Consider the following 14,650-nt stretch of genomic DNA (forward strand, 5'->3'; position numbering starts at 1 on the left):
CTACAAAATATTCGACAGTATGTGCTGTTATTCGTCTGAAGATGAATGATTTTTGAGTAAACAATTTGTTACAAAAAAGACGGATCTTCGTTATTGCCTTATTTTGCGTGTAGGTACTAATAAACGGTCGTAAATTTCAAATTGTTTCATAGCAAAAGTGAGTTTGAGAGCATATCCCCTTCCTTTAGCCAACCCAACGTCACTAATGTACCCGCTTACGCTTAACTAAATCGTACGCCGCTCTGAAAATCACAAACAACTGATGATTTTGCAGATTCTACCCTCAGAACTAGTCTACGATCTGCTACAAAGTGAGCAAAATCCGTTTATTATTTATCGACAAAAAAGTCAATGATTTCAACCTGAAGAAAGCTAGCCAATGGTTTCAATCTGAATAAGGATGTAAAGGAAAGAGCACTTTTTACGCTCCGGCATTTTATTTTTGACCCAGATTGTTAGTATTTTGAACAGGGTTTATTGCATTATGAAGAAAAGTTTCTTTACGTTCGACCACGGCCATTTAATCGCTGTCACCCCAGTCGCTGAAGCTGAGTTTAAATAATCTAAGTACCAGATTGATAACATTTTTTCTTAGATCACTTTCATGATCCTTGAAATAAACTTTGTAGATTGCTTGTTTTTTATATTTAAAGCGAAACACGCGCAAGGATAGCACTTCTGGCGAGTGGGTGGTCATGAGTTCGAATCATAATAGATTCAGACTATTCGGTTATCAAAGAACTTGAACATGGGTTTATTCTCAAACTTCCCACCTCAAACCCTTCCTTCAAGCCAAATCCCCCTGTTGACTCTCCTTTAAACAAAAATAAGTCTGACTAACAATAAAACTGGTATGAGTAACGTATAACATTTCCCCTCAGGGAATTGTAATTATAGCGCAATTTTGGAACAAGGTTTCGGCCCTTCCTCTTGACATCATAAGAATTTCATAGAATAAACCTGACCAATGAGGAACGTTTGGCGAAATTGGTAGCGTGGAAAGAGATTCGGTCCAGCAGATCAGCAAGCTTGAAACCGAGGGGTAAAACCTCATACACAACACAAATGTGAATTACAAGCATGTCATTTACTTCAACAATATAAAGTACAGAGTCTGGGCAATATCACTATAAATCAAATGTCTCTGGTCGTAATAATGAGTCCACGCAGCGAAAACTTAACGAAAAGGATGTATGCAATGCCACGATCGCAAGGTGGATGTCAAACTACATAAGGTTTGTTTGTTTCATTACTACCTCTAGCTGGTATCAGTGACGGCAAAGCACATCAATAACAAACACGCTACCGTGTGCAGAACAAAAATGAAGTTGAATTCTGATTATTTAATGTTGGGATTGGGAGGCTCTCTGGCGAAAAGATTGAACAACCAACTGGAACCTTTCTTCAAGGGTATCGATATCGGCTGATTCATTTAGAATAAGTTTGAGGATCTTATTTTGGATCCTCTGCAGTTCAATTATGTACGTTGGATGTGTAAGACCGTACTCAATTACTGGCCTGAAAATTTGTTTGAAGATAGCAAGTTCAGCTCAGTTCTTCAAGTTCAATTTAGATTTTCGGTTGATGAGAGGATACAGTTGCATGATAAGAGGGTTGCGTTTAATTGATATTTTATCTACCTGATATTTTATCTACCTGAGGTTAGACCTAAATAGGCCACTTTTTTGAACCAGTCGATAGTAGAGCCTCCTAACCGAACTCTAACATTGTCAGTCGGAACGAGCCGCGGGGTTTCAGAATGAGGGAAAATAACAGCCTGGGTTTCAGCTGCATTGATACAGATTTCCAGCTATTGAAGTATTCGGCCAATGCATCCAGGCCTTGTGGAAGTTTTCTTGTAAGAGCTCTGATCACACGACCCTTGTATACGAGTGCAGTATCATCGGTAAATAAAGATAGTTTACCATTACCATCTCCCAGTTGGTCTCGAGGTAGGATGCTGATCTAACAAGCCAGTCGTCGTAGGTTCGAGTCTCGGCTCAGGAGAGACTGTTAGTGTCAGTAGGATCGTAGCGCTAACCCCGCAATTGTCCTATACACTAAACAATCGGCTGCGAAGTCTGTGTATAAATAAACAGAAGGTCGAGTTCCGAATCGTAATTTAGCACCAAGGCTTTGCTTTGCTCTACCATCACCAGATAGATCAGTAATATTTAATGTAAAGATGTTGAAAAGAATTGGGCCAGGGATACTTCCCTGGGGAACCCCGACATCAATATTAAAAGTGTCAGAGCTGATGTTGTTTAGACAGAGCAGGAATGTTTTGGCCGATAAATAGTCTTGGATAAACTTCACCAGGAAGGTCGGACAATTGAATCTCTGCAGCTTACAAACCAGGTTATCATGCCAAACATTGTCGAACGCCTTTTCGACATCCAACAATGGCATGGCAGATGTTTTAACGACAACTTTATTTCGCCTAACGACAAGTTAGTGGACAATCAGGTGGCTCTTTCGAAAGCCGAACTGGTTCTCAAAGAATATGTTGTGGGAGTCGGCAAAAATCAACAGCCGTGGTTGAATGAGTTTCTCAAATAGTTTTGAAAGAGCAGCGTGGAGGCTAGTTCGACGATAGCTTTTGGACTTTTACCTGCCTTAAGTATTGGAATGACTCTAGCTATTTTCCAACAAAGTGGACAACAGCCAAGTTCAAAGCATCTGTTGAAAATGGATGCAAGGTGTTGGTACAAAGCGTCGCATTAATGTCTCAGCTCGATGTTGAATATTGCGTCGAAACCAGGCGCCTTCATATTTTTGATTTGTTTGTTAGCGTTTTTGACCTCTTCCGCCCTCACTCTCTGCTCATCCGGAAAGATGATAGGGGACTGTTGGACTGTAGGCATGGTATTCGAACCATGACTTCGAGCGAGCTTATAACCCTACTACTTAATTGATAAGAACTTAGGAAGTGGTTTCCAAGGGCTTTTGACTTTTCAACCGGAGTTAACAGTTGTCTACCATCAGAGAAAAGGCGAGAGATTGGTTTAAGTTAGTTTTCAAGCACTGTGGTGAGTTTCAAGGAGGGTTTTGAGTAATTATTTTTTTTCTGTGTGGACTCCTCACTGCGACCAGAGATTAGATCTATTGTGATATTGCCCAGGTGTTTTCTTATTCCGCACTTCATATTATTGGCAGTGTCACTATTGAAGTAAGTGATACGCTTATCATTCATATCCGTGCTTGTGTGCATGTTTTACCTTTCCGTTTCAAGCTTACTGCTCTACTATACCGAGCCTCTGTCCATCCTAACAATATCGCCTAATTGATATTCCCTGGAGATAATTTTAATACGTTATTCACACCAGTTGTATTATAATAGAGACTTATTATTTTTAAAAGGAGAGTCAACAGGGGTTCTGTAGAATTCATATTGAAGGAAGGGTATGTGGTGGGGAGCCTGAAAATAAACTCATGCTAAAGTCCTTTGACAACCAAATGGTCTGATTCTACTAAGATTCGAACTCACGACCAACCGCTTACCAAAGCAGACTCTGTAACCTTGGGGCTACGAAGCTACCCTGAGTAATTATCTAGACCACGTAGAAGCTACGGTAACTAACAAATCTGGAAAAGTTACGGATTTTCTTATCACGAAGACCAGTTCTTTGGTATTGCCCCTGGTATATATTTCGACACCTGACTAATTTGTTAGTAGAGGTAGTCAAAATCAAAGGATTTACAGTTACCCGGAATCTGTCTAATACCATTTTGACTCAAACTTCGAACACTTTACAATAAAAATCGAATTATAATAGCTAGTGTAATAAAAAGTATAATTATTATATGCCAGTTCGTTCCTTGAAGTGTCCTTCACCCAGTGTCGAGCCCACAGAGCACACTCCATTACCGGCGTTGGGAAAAGCAAGCATTAAGCTCAACTCTGATTGGCGAAAAACTGTGTTTCAGTAAGGCTTGGCCATTTTCTGTAGCACAATAATATGCGCTCAAACGCTCAATGACGGTGCATTGATTGCTGGTTTTTTGGTTCCGGTCTGTCATATGTTCTCATTGAAGCGTTGAATCCCGGTCGTTTTAAAACCACTTTTATGATGTTGTCCACAATAAAAGCTTTTTCGAATGCGTTACCAAAGTACTCCGGCACTGGCAAGGGCTTTTTTCCAGGATCTGAGCCATCCAATCTTTTACGAGTTAACAAAAACAGAGGGGTTTTTGTTGTTTTGATAGAGATGCGAGCACAACTGTCAAACTTATAATGCAGGGTTGCCAGTCGTGCTGCGTTACATAGTTATTTTCACGTTACTGTATGCAGAAGCGTTGATTTTTGTGAATACTTTTCTGGTAACAATCGCTTTCTTTATCGTAGAGGATATTTTATTATATTTGCTAGTATATGTTGTCTTCAGCACGAAGAGATCACGCCACCATAAATTTTAGGGCTCAAGTCTACCAAAAGAAACTGTTTTGGCAGCCCCCTTTTCATATAATTTTTCGGAAAAAATTGGTACAAACGTCATCAATTCTTTTAGTTTACATGTTCTTAATTGTTATGTTTATGCATGTTATACTTTATGACGTTATTAAAGATCTTAAATTTAATCGGTTTAAATAGATCAAAAACATTCTGACAAATAATTATTAACCGATAAACAGCGACTTGTTGTTAATATTCAAACTTGAAGGGCTTACTACTGAAAAGTATTGAAAAACTTACCAATGATTAATATATTACCGAATACTCAACTCTATTAGAATGATCGGATACTTTCCTTGGAAATATTAACATATAAATCACATTGAACCATCATATTGATTCATAATTAACCGTAATAAACTTGTCCGATGCTGTTTCTTTTGCTAGAGTTCATCAAATACTGCCATAAGTCACCTTGAGATTTCACATAGAAACGAAACCAGATTTCTACATTAGCGTTCAAAATTCAATTAGTTATTTCCCCTAGCATATGGTACTGACACATGTAATTGCGAAATTTATCAACTGGAACGCATCGGGCAACGTTTTAAATAGTAATTATTTTATTTTCTATTACTGCTTCCATCCCGCAAACCACATCCTCTCCGGTGTCCTCTACTGCGAGCTTAGTTTTATCGAACAAACACAATCCGGACTATATCCTTTGAAATTGCACCACCATATATTATCTACCTCCGTTCTATCCCACGGAAGCACGCAAGGCTGACATGGGTAAAATGGGCAGCACTACCTTTTTTACGAAATATTCTCCTTTCGCAATAATAATTTCATTTTAAAATACCTTCAATGCCACTAGCAGTGGCAGAGAGAGAAAAACCACAGAATTCAGAGTCGCATTTTACTTCTGATTCCCCACCTGCGAACGTAGCGTATTTATGACCGCAAAGATTCTATACGCACGTTTCCTTCCAGCACACAACAACGGTTTTATTGTCCCCATCCTCAGACACAAACATTCGCGCTACCTGCTAGTTCCTGTTGATTTTGCCGTTAGCCACTGCTTTGTACATCTATAGATACAACTGGAAACATAAATAAATCCACCAATAAAATGTATAATTCACTGCACTTTTGCACCGTTCAGCACCGCACCTAGAGCTTATCATCCAACATTCCTTTCCGGCTATCCGACTCGGGATGATCCTGTTTCAACATACCGTACATCCTTCCGCCCCACTCCCTTTAGCCCGCCCCAATTTCCCATTCTATATCAAATATTGAAACAACGCTTCACCTGCCGCACTCGCGAGCACATTTCCCGCATTTCGTTTATGCAAACAACAGCAGAAAACCAGAAAATTTATCTCCACGTGACTAGTTTTTCGTGAAATTGAACTCATTTTCAATCCCTTTTCTCTCGCTGGATGATACCCCACCACTATCGCCCACGCAATCGCAGGTAGCCTGGATTAAAGCGGACGCGAAGGCAATTCTGGCGATCCACGAGCACGTGATCACCAACAACGGGCGCCTTTCGGTGACACACAACGACTACAACACCTGGACGTTAGTGATTCGAAACGTCAAGATGGAGGATCGGGGTTTGTACATGTGCCAGGTCAATACCGATCCCATGAAGATGCAGGTAAGCTGGGGAAGTTTCTGTTATAAGATGTTTTGTGTGACGCCCAAGTAGCAACATTAACCTCTTCCTTATTTTTTTTTTTTTGTTGGCAGACTGCATTCCTGGAGGTTGTGATTCCGCCGGACATCATCTACGAGGAAACGTCTGGTGACATGATGGTACCGGAAGGTGGTTCAGCAAAGCTGGTGTGCAAAGCGCGTGGCTATCCGAAACCGAAGATCATCTGGCGGCGAGAGGACACCCGGGAAATAATCGCACGTAATGGCACCCACGGGAAAATGAAAGGTGAGTTCCATCACCAGCCATCCGTGGGGTGATACGAGCGTCATGTTTCAAATTAATCCGACTTCTTTCGCTTCTGACTGACTACTCATACGCTTGCAGCCACCGTCGTCGAAGGCGAGATGCTATCACTTACCAAGGTGACACGCTCGGAGATGGGCGCGTACATGTGCATCGCGTCCAACGGTGTCCCACCGTCGGTGAGCAAACGGATGAAACTGCAAGTACATTGTAAGTTTATTTGTTCCTTCCTCTGTGCTACGAGCGTACGATGCCTAGTTACCGAGATCCATTTCAGCGTAGAACGATTCGTTTACAACAGAAGAGTATACTGATTCCTTTGGTGTTTACATCCTAACCTATTCACAGCAAAAAAACGTCTGCGATGGGTATCAAAATGTTTAAAACTATATTTTCTAAATCATCAACAGAATTGGATGAAAAAATATTAAGTTAATTATGTTCAACAATACAGTGGAGCATTCTAAACATCCTACAATTACAATGTGATTTGAAAAATTCTTTGCTACTGCCAGAAACCCCGTACAGGTGGCAACATTGTTTCGGACCCATTAAAATCTCACACAGCTTCGAACCATGAAGAGTAAAATTTCAATTTAATTCAATTCACACTTGCCACGGTACACTTGGCAAGACAGGAGAAGAACTGTCGGGCTTCCTGAATCAACGGAGCAAGTTCTCTGGCACTCGGTGGACGAAAGGAACTACCACGGAAGAGAAGGGTTTAAAAACCAACTTTCATCACGCTCGGAGGATGGCAAACTTGAAGAGCAGTGTGCTGCTACTCTGCGCTACTGTCAAGATTCACAGATATGAGCACTAACACATGCAGGGCTACTTGAAACCCGTGCACATACGACACGCATCACATCATCAGATAGCAGGCGAAGATTACCATACAAATGGCGAACGGCGAGCGTCGGTCCTGCCTGATGTGGTACGGACACCGTCGCACCGCCTGCCGGCATACCAGACGTGTGTGGAATTTGTAGGCTAAAATTAATTTAAAGCGGAACAATTTGCAGTAAAAAAGCTACTTGTAGACCCTTGTCAACCGGGGGACGTTTGCATTTTATCGTACAAATAGGTCATGTAAGCTCGTTCCGACTACAGTGGGATGTTCTTGAGGACATTTTTGTTTGTTTTATTTTTTTATTAGCAATAAACTATTATCACACAGCTTTTAGAAATTGTCCGTTGGTTGTTACCGATTTTCTAATACTAATAATATGATAATTTGCGTAATCCTTTTTTGAATGAGCTAAGATTCAGTTCAATAATCTTGTCCGTAGAACGATATATATGAATTAATCACCAAACCGTGGTAGCTCATTTTTATCAACAGCCTTGTAGCCTTTTTAAAGATGGTTAGTAACTAATTTAGGCACGCAAAACTTGGTTGGTGCGAAACAACATCAATATTGTGCGAAATTAGCGCAACTTTTGATTAAGTTCGGATAACGAATGTGTCTCAGTTACAACGCTAATTTTATGTAACTGTATAATGTTGCTGTTCTCCCTGATGGTCTCGAGGTACGGTACTGGCCTAACAATCCAGTCGTCGTAGGTTCGAGTCTCGGCTTGGGAGAGACTGTTAGTGTCAGTAGGATCGTAACCCTAGCCCCGCAATTGTCCTGTACACTTAACAGTTGGCTGCGAAGTCTGTGTATAAAAAACAGAAGGTCATGTTCCGAATCGGAATGTAGCACCAATGCTTTGCTTTGCTATAATGAAGCTGGTTTTGTGTTTTGGTCGACAAAAATCACTACAATTGCAAAATTTTTACCAGTAACAGTATCGTCGCAGGTTTTATATGTAGTAAATCTGCTTCAAGCTAAATTGATGAAAGCAATCACTGCTTAGACTCGAACTTTTGCATGAACAAATCAAGTTTAGCATCTGACAGAATTTCCCAAATATCTTTGAACATTATACAAATATGCTAATAAATATTAATATTTATTGAATAGAAAACAAATTATCATATAAAATGTCATAAGAGAAATTCGTTCTTGAAAACGTCCATTTATTTTATATTTATCTGAAGCGGTATGAAAAAATTTGCGAAATCCAGACCAATCAGAAATTAAGGCACCCTTGGTCATACAGGATTTTATTTAATGAGATTTTAATTCGGTTTCCTGCATTTTTCTTCTGAATAAAACTATTTAAACGCGATTTGGTAAAAAATATCAATGCGTTCTACATCTGCTGAATACGAAAAATCAATAAAAATCTTAGTGTGCAAACGAGTCTACGAAAAGCATTCTTCGCCTCTTTTTAAACTTGTAACTAACTGAATTAAAAATCTTGTTCGTCAAATATACACAATGCTAACTGATACCCTCGTTACTGCGCCTCTTTTATATGACGACAACCACGTATATCTTAAATGGCCCATAATTTCAAACAAATATAAACAATATAAACCACTCAAAACCAGCTTTCCTGGAACATGTTTCCAGAAAGTTCCTAGTTTTATCAAAATACTACATTCGGGAATTGTGGTTTATTTGTTTATGCCATTGATAGCTTAAGTTTTGTTTTAATCTTAAATTAAACATGATGATGATGATGGTCCCGCCACATACCCCTACAAAGGTTTGAGCTGGACGATTTATCTATAGATAATCAATGTGATCACATTTTAATCAGTTATACAAAACAAAAAAAAAACGAACTGATTTTACCTCCAGATATAAACTTCTTCAAAAACTGTATACTTGATTCATAGAGCACACAAAACTAGTACAGGGTTTTCATGACCTTCAGCCAGACCAACCACAACTATTTCATGATTTTCTCTAAGCAATCAAATAACAATTTTAATTTGCTAAAAGAAATCATTTATATCTGAAAACCGCGCGCGAGGCTCAAGCTTTTGTAGTCTCTTTCTATTATTTTTAAAGCTACAACAACAATAATGAAAAGAAAAAAAAATCCATCATCATCACCGTGACGAACACAGTAGTTTTGTTGTTATAAATTTAGAAAAGTCCAATTTAATATAAACATATAAATAAAATTTTACAACACAATCAGATCCGTTCGTATAAAACTTCGTCATTTACAAGCTTCAATAAAACAATCAATATATGAATAGAAACCAAAACAAATAGTTCATCTAAAATAAATCCGTTTGTTAAAACTTCGTCATTTAAGATCCGTTTGTTCAAACTTCGTCAGGTAAACTCTACATCATTTTGAAAAACTTAGTATCGTTCTATACAATAACAACACGTTCTAACAACACGTGCAAAGGACTAAGATGCAAATGTAAACAAATTGAAATCGGTTGTTTCGATTAAAAATAATTTGGGAAGCGTTTTTGTTTTCCAAAATTAAAAGGGTATCCACGAACATTGATTTCTGAAAGATTCTGTTATGTAAAGGTTTGAGTCGTCAAGCTGCAAATTGTCTCATGAACTGTTAATGTTGGTTGAGAAGCCATTTTTTCTGTAATTTTAGGATAAACTTCAAATGCTCCAGGAATAAAAATGTTGAGACCTATATTCCAGAATTAGCAAACTCAATAGTACCAGTAAAAGTAAAATTTAACTTGATTGTAAGCGGTATTTATCATGTAATGAAAAATCAGAAGTGTTGAGCACAAAGCCTCGACCGCAAAGTTGACGTAGAGCTACATACGATTATTTTTACATTGCCTGCATTATTGCATTCAAAAATGGTCGCAAACTCGAGGTAAACTTCTCTTTTTCAATAAGATTACAACGAATTATCTGGTATCAATACGTTTATGTCAATAACTTTTACTAATCATCTGATCAATTTCGGAAACCGGAAGTCGCCATCTTGAATTAACAATATCGTCTGGATGTCAAATCCTGAATGGCCATTTTTGGCTATTTCCCAGCAATCGTAAGTTGTCACTTCAGATTTTAAAATGGCGTCTGGGGCCGTTTTTTATCTTCTGTGCAACATCCCGATTACGGAAATACCCATTTTGGGTTAGAACATTTCCGAAAGCTGAAAGTCACTAGCTTGGATTTCAAAACGCCGTTTTAAGTCGAGTCTTCTTGGTTTTCAAAATGGTGTTAGGAGTTGGTTTCCGGCCTCTGGTTATCATTTTGACTCCAGAAGTAACGATAATAAGTGGTATTCGAGCTATTTCGGGAGCCGAAAGTTGCCATCTTAGATTTCAAAATGACATCCAGATTTGATTTACGTTCTCTGGGTACCATTCTGGTTCAAGAAATTCTCTTATCAGATAGGATCGGCAATTCTAAGGTGCTTTTGAAATCTAGGGTCAATTTCCGGCCTCTAGATACAAACTTGGCTCCAAAAATCCCCATATTGCATTATATATGATTTACGTTGAAAACATTGCTCGACATTTTTCAATAATTCGATAGCTCACGATATAACATTGCAATTTTGCCGCTTGTTGATGAATGCGTTTCCAATCAAGGTTAACAAGGTAAATCCGTTGGAAACCAATATCACAATAGCACGGTTCAGGATCAAAAAAGCCTTGCAATTAAATTTCCAGCATGATCGGAAATAAAGATTTCTACTTCGTAATACTAAAAATACGACCCTTGCCCACGCTAATGAATTAAAGCAACACTAATACATTTGGGTAAAAACATAGATACAAATTTCCAAAATGAGCAATTCAACGGTTTAAAAATAATGAAGGTTGTTGTAGTTCCCCCTTCCTTTAACTACGCCACTAAAATACAGAAAAATCAATATGGGTATTCATGTCGAGCTCGTAAACAAATACCCAGCCGTAAAAATACTCACCTCTATTGACGAGTAATGGAAGATACACAGTTTACGGCTGGGTATTCGTATACGAGCTCGATGTGAAGACCCCTAATGTCACGAGAATAGGTATACATCGTATTTGAGAACCCACGTATACAGAATAACACGAAAATCATGTTGGTTGTTTTAAAGTTTACAACGAATGCTTGATCCGAAATGATGAACTTCATCATATATTTGACGTAGAATTACGCCTTACGGCAACATTTTGAGATAGAGGTACAAACTGAAATACCTACCCAACACATCGAGAGCGTCACAAAAACCGTCCAATTTCAAATGCTAATAACTCGGTCAGTTTCCAACGTGTTTCCTTCATTCTTGCAGCAATCGATTGGAATATTAGCTAAGCATCTACTAAAAACATAAAAATTGGGACTTTATGATGCAAACTATTGTGCTATTGCAAAGTTTGGAAGCTTGTTTTGAACGAGTATTTCGCCCAATCAAAGCTGAAAACAAAATCCAACATCATTAAAAGGCCGCAAATCGATCCCATGAAATCCATGGTTGCCACTTCCGGCAACGTGAAGTGCACAGCATAAAATGACCACATATTGCGAAGTCTGTGTATAAATAAACAGAAGGTCAAGTTCCGAATCGGAATGTAGCACCAGGGCTTTGCTATACCATATATTATAGGTTCAATGTTGCCCAGGGTCCGAAAATTCACTCCAACCATCCGTTTAAAATTCTGGAAACATGTCGACCTTCTCACATGTTATTCCGTTTTGATTGGTTTTGATGAAACATGAAACTTTAATTAAAAAACCTATAAATCATTCAAAGTATTGCCCAGCGCAAGCTGAACTTTGTCCTATTTTTATGTTCTTAAACTCGAATGCCGTAACGATTTCAAGCCTCTACTCATATTATAGCCGTTTTTACTTGGTGCTTGGCCACACTAATTGAAGTCGATACCGTTCCCCAGTGATGGTTTTCATACTTAATAACACCGACTTGGTCCAAACAAATACACAGCACAACCTTCCTACCGTGTATATTCGGCTGATGCAATGACGTAGAAGCATGACGAAGTAGTCCCTGTGACTTTCTTTTTTTCTTTTTTTTTGCTTGCTGTAATTGATCCAGTTTACATCATTTGTCACGGTGCGATTATGCCACGTGAGCAGTTGTTCTCAGGTGAAAATACAACGCTTAACGTCCCTTGACACCAAATCATAAAGAACCCAAGCTCCTTGTTTTTTGAAAAAATTCCCGAAGCATGAAATCGCTAGTATATGGCTAGGTGGGTAACTTTTAATATCAAAGTGAACTGTTCCTGCGTTTAGCATGAATCTCCATCGAGAAATTCCCCCAATTCAGCATCTTTGAAAGTCTTTGGCCTTTGTTCACACGAACAGTCGTCTACATATTTACGATTATAACATGTGCCATGTGTAGTAAAGATAACCCTTCCAGTGCACAGTGTTTTATTTCGCCGATTTCGTGCTCTAAATTAATAGCGTCCTCAGATTTGATTTTAGTGATATGCTTTATTTGGAAAAGTTTCTATGTACTTTATTGCGCTTCTTCCAGAATGGACGATTTAGTGGTTAATTCACCTAGAAGTGATATGAAAAATTTATTTTTTCAGAACAGTGAGATATATAGCCAGTGTCTTCGAGAAAGTTGTGGAAAATATTTTCGCTAGAAACTTTGTTGAAGTCGTCAAATTTCTATCTCTTATGTTAAATAAAGATATAAAAAGTTTTAAATACAATCTTCACTTAAATCATAATTTTCAATATAACTTTTGTCCTGGATTTTCTACCTAATATATATTTTCTACAAAATTATAAGCCAAACAAAAATACATATTTTTGCCGATTATTTGATCTAGCTATAGTTCTAAATTAAATAGTTATTCAACCATTCACGGCTTTTCGATGGTTAGTTTAACTTTAAATTACTTAGTCTTACGCAAAAATACGCAGATAGCTATTTGACTTTCTGAAAGCACATCTATTAAACTTCCAAAAAAATAGTAAATTATTTGTCTAATAGAGTCTTTTCGATTGTTTTAATGAAAAAATCCTTTTGCATAAAAATTCGTATAAGCTTTTCCAAATAAAACATATCACTAAAATCATATTTGAGGACGCTAGAAAACAAGTGTTTGTGTTTTTCTTTTCATCGCAGTTCACAGATCGTGATAAGATTTTAAGAAGCATATGAGATAGTGATTGTATTCACCCGCATGCGTATGCTGGATAAACTAATGCACTAACATCGGATGAATTACAGATGGAAGGAACTAGTACCATGTGCAAAATATGGGATAGTATGTGTAGTTTACTAACCGGAATTATATCAAGAGATCGGAAAACGACTCCCGGTTCGGCCAATTTTGGTTACTTTCAGAAATCGGAAGTCGCCATTCTGGAATTCAAAATTCATTTCATCCCGGTTCTGAAATTATTTGATCTTGTATTATTTAATTGTTTCTATAGCCACTAGAAGCCCCGGTTGGAATCTGTCCTGAAAGAACTGTTTTGAGAGCATATCACCATAATACCCAAAACCATTAAAATGGCCTATGGAAAAAAAATTATGAGCCTTGGACCAATAATTGCTGGATTCTGTCCGTGATATTCATAAAATTCCTCAGTTTCGGAACATATCCCGAAAAGTTGGACTTTCAAGAATGAGAAAATTTCTTATTGGCACTGATATCAAAGGGGATAAGTTGCTGAATATTATAGCGCTAAAAGCATCGTAATTGGATAAAAATTGCAAAGTTTACAAGAACTTTAATTCGTCGGTACCCTGGTCGGGTACGTAAGAGTTTTTTTTTGTCGAGCACATAACAGTTAACTCTCGATGCGCTTCAGCCGCCGTTTCCTTTGGGTGACATGAAAAACGCAACAGTTCTACGCTTATTTAAAACTATATAAGTCATTTTCACATAATTGAAAGTTAACTAAGGTCTCTTCTATGCATTATTTACGCGTTTTTTTTACGCTTGTTTCAAAATCTTCGTGTTTTTACGTGGAATTCGCAATTTACGCGTTTTGTTACGCGCTACGTATCCTCGCAAAAAATACTCTAGTGTATATGAAGCCACTTACGTGTCAAAGCGTTTTTACCGTGAGTCTCAGCGTTTTTTTTTTTTGTAAGTTTTGGACCACTGCGACCATCATTTTGATCTTTTGTGGTATACCTCTTCTTTAGTCTAGGTACTCGTGGACACATCGTCGTTGTCATGTTGCACCCTTAGAGTCTCAGCTCGGTTCATTACTTTCTAGATACAGTTTTTCACGAGAGTAGAAATAATAACGTAGGAAACCGTCCCAAAACGTTTGAACTTCCCTTGAGTATGATAGTGGATACAAATACAATGTTTTAAGTTTTTAGTATTTACTCCAAAATTTGTGTTTTTTGAAACTGGTACATGTTTACTTGTGTTCTAAAACATGAAACGTGATTGGAATAAAGTTGATCTGTTGACCAATAAGGAGAACTTGATTTTTTTTTTCTTCACATGGAGAACTTAA

General features: G+C 38.0%; 1 protein-coding gene across 7 annotated transcripts in view; it reads left to right on the plus strand.

Moving 5' to 3' along the window:
* The window catches only part of LOC129718898 (lachesin), a 140,651-nt gene that overhangs the window by 75,796 nt on the left and 50,205 nt on the right, over positions 1-14,650 (plus strand). For all 7 annotated transcript variants that reach the window (XM_055670116.1, XM_055670109.1, XM_055670110.1 and 4 more), the window contains exons 5-7: positions 5,874-6,059; positions 6,152-6,344; positions 6,444-6,572. In XM_055670116.1, the coding sequence (XP_055526091.1) occupies positions 5,874-6,059; positions 6,152-6,344; positions 6,444-6,572 (508 nt within the window). The remainder of the gene's footprint in view (positions 1-5,873; positions 6,060-6,151; positions 6,345-6,443; positions 6,573-14,650) is intronic.

The sequence above is a fragment of the Wyeomyia smithii genome, chromosome 1 (assembly GCF_029784165.1).
Source record: "Wyeomyia smithii strain HCP4-BCI-WySm-NY-G18 chromosome 1, ASM2978416v1, whole genome shotgun sequence".
Classification (NCBI taxonomy): Eukaryota; Metazoa; Arthropoda; class Insecta; order Diptera; family Culicidae; genus Wyeomyia; species Wyeomyia smithii.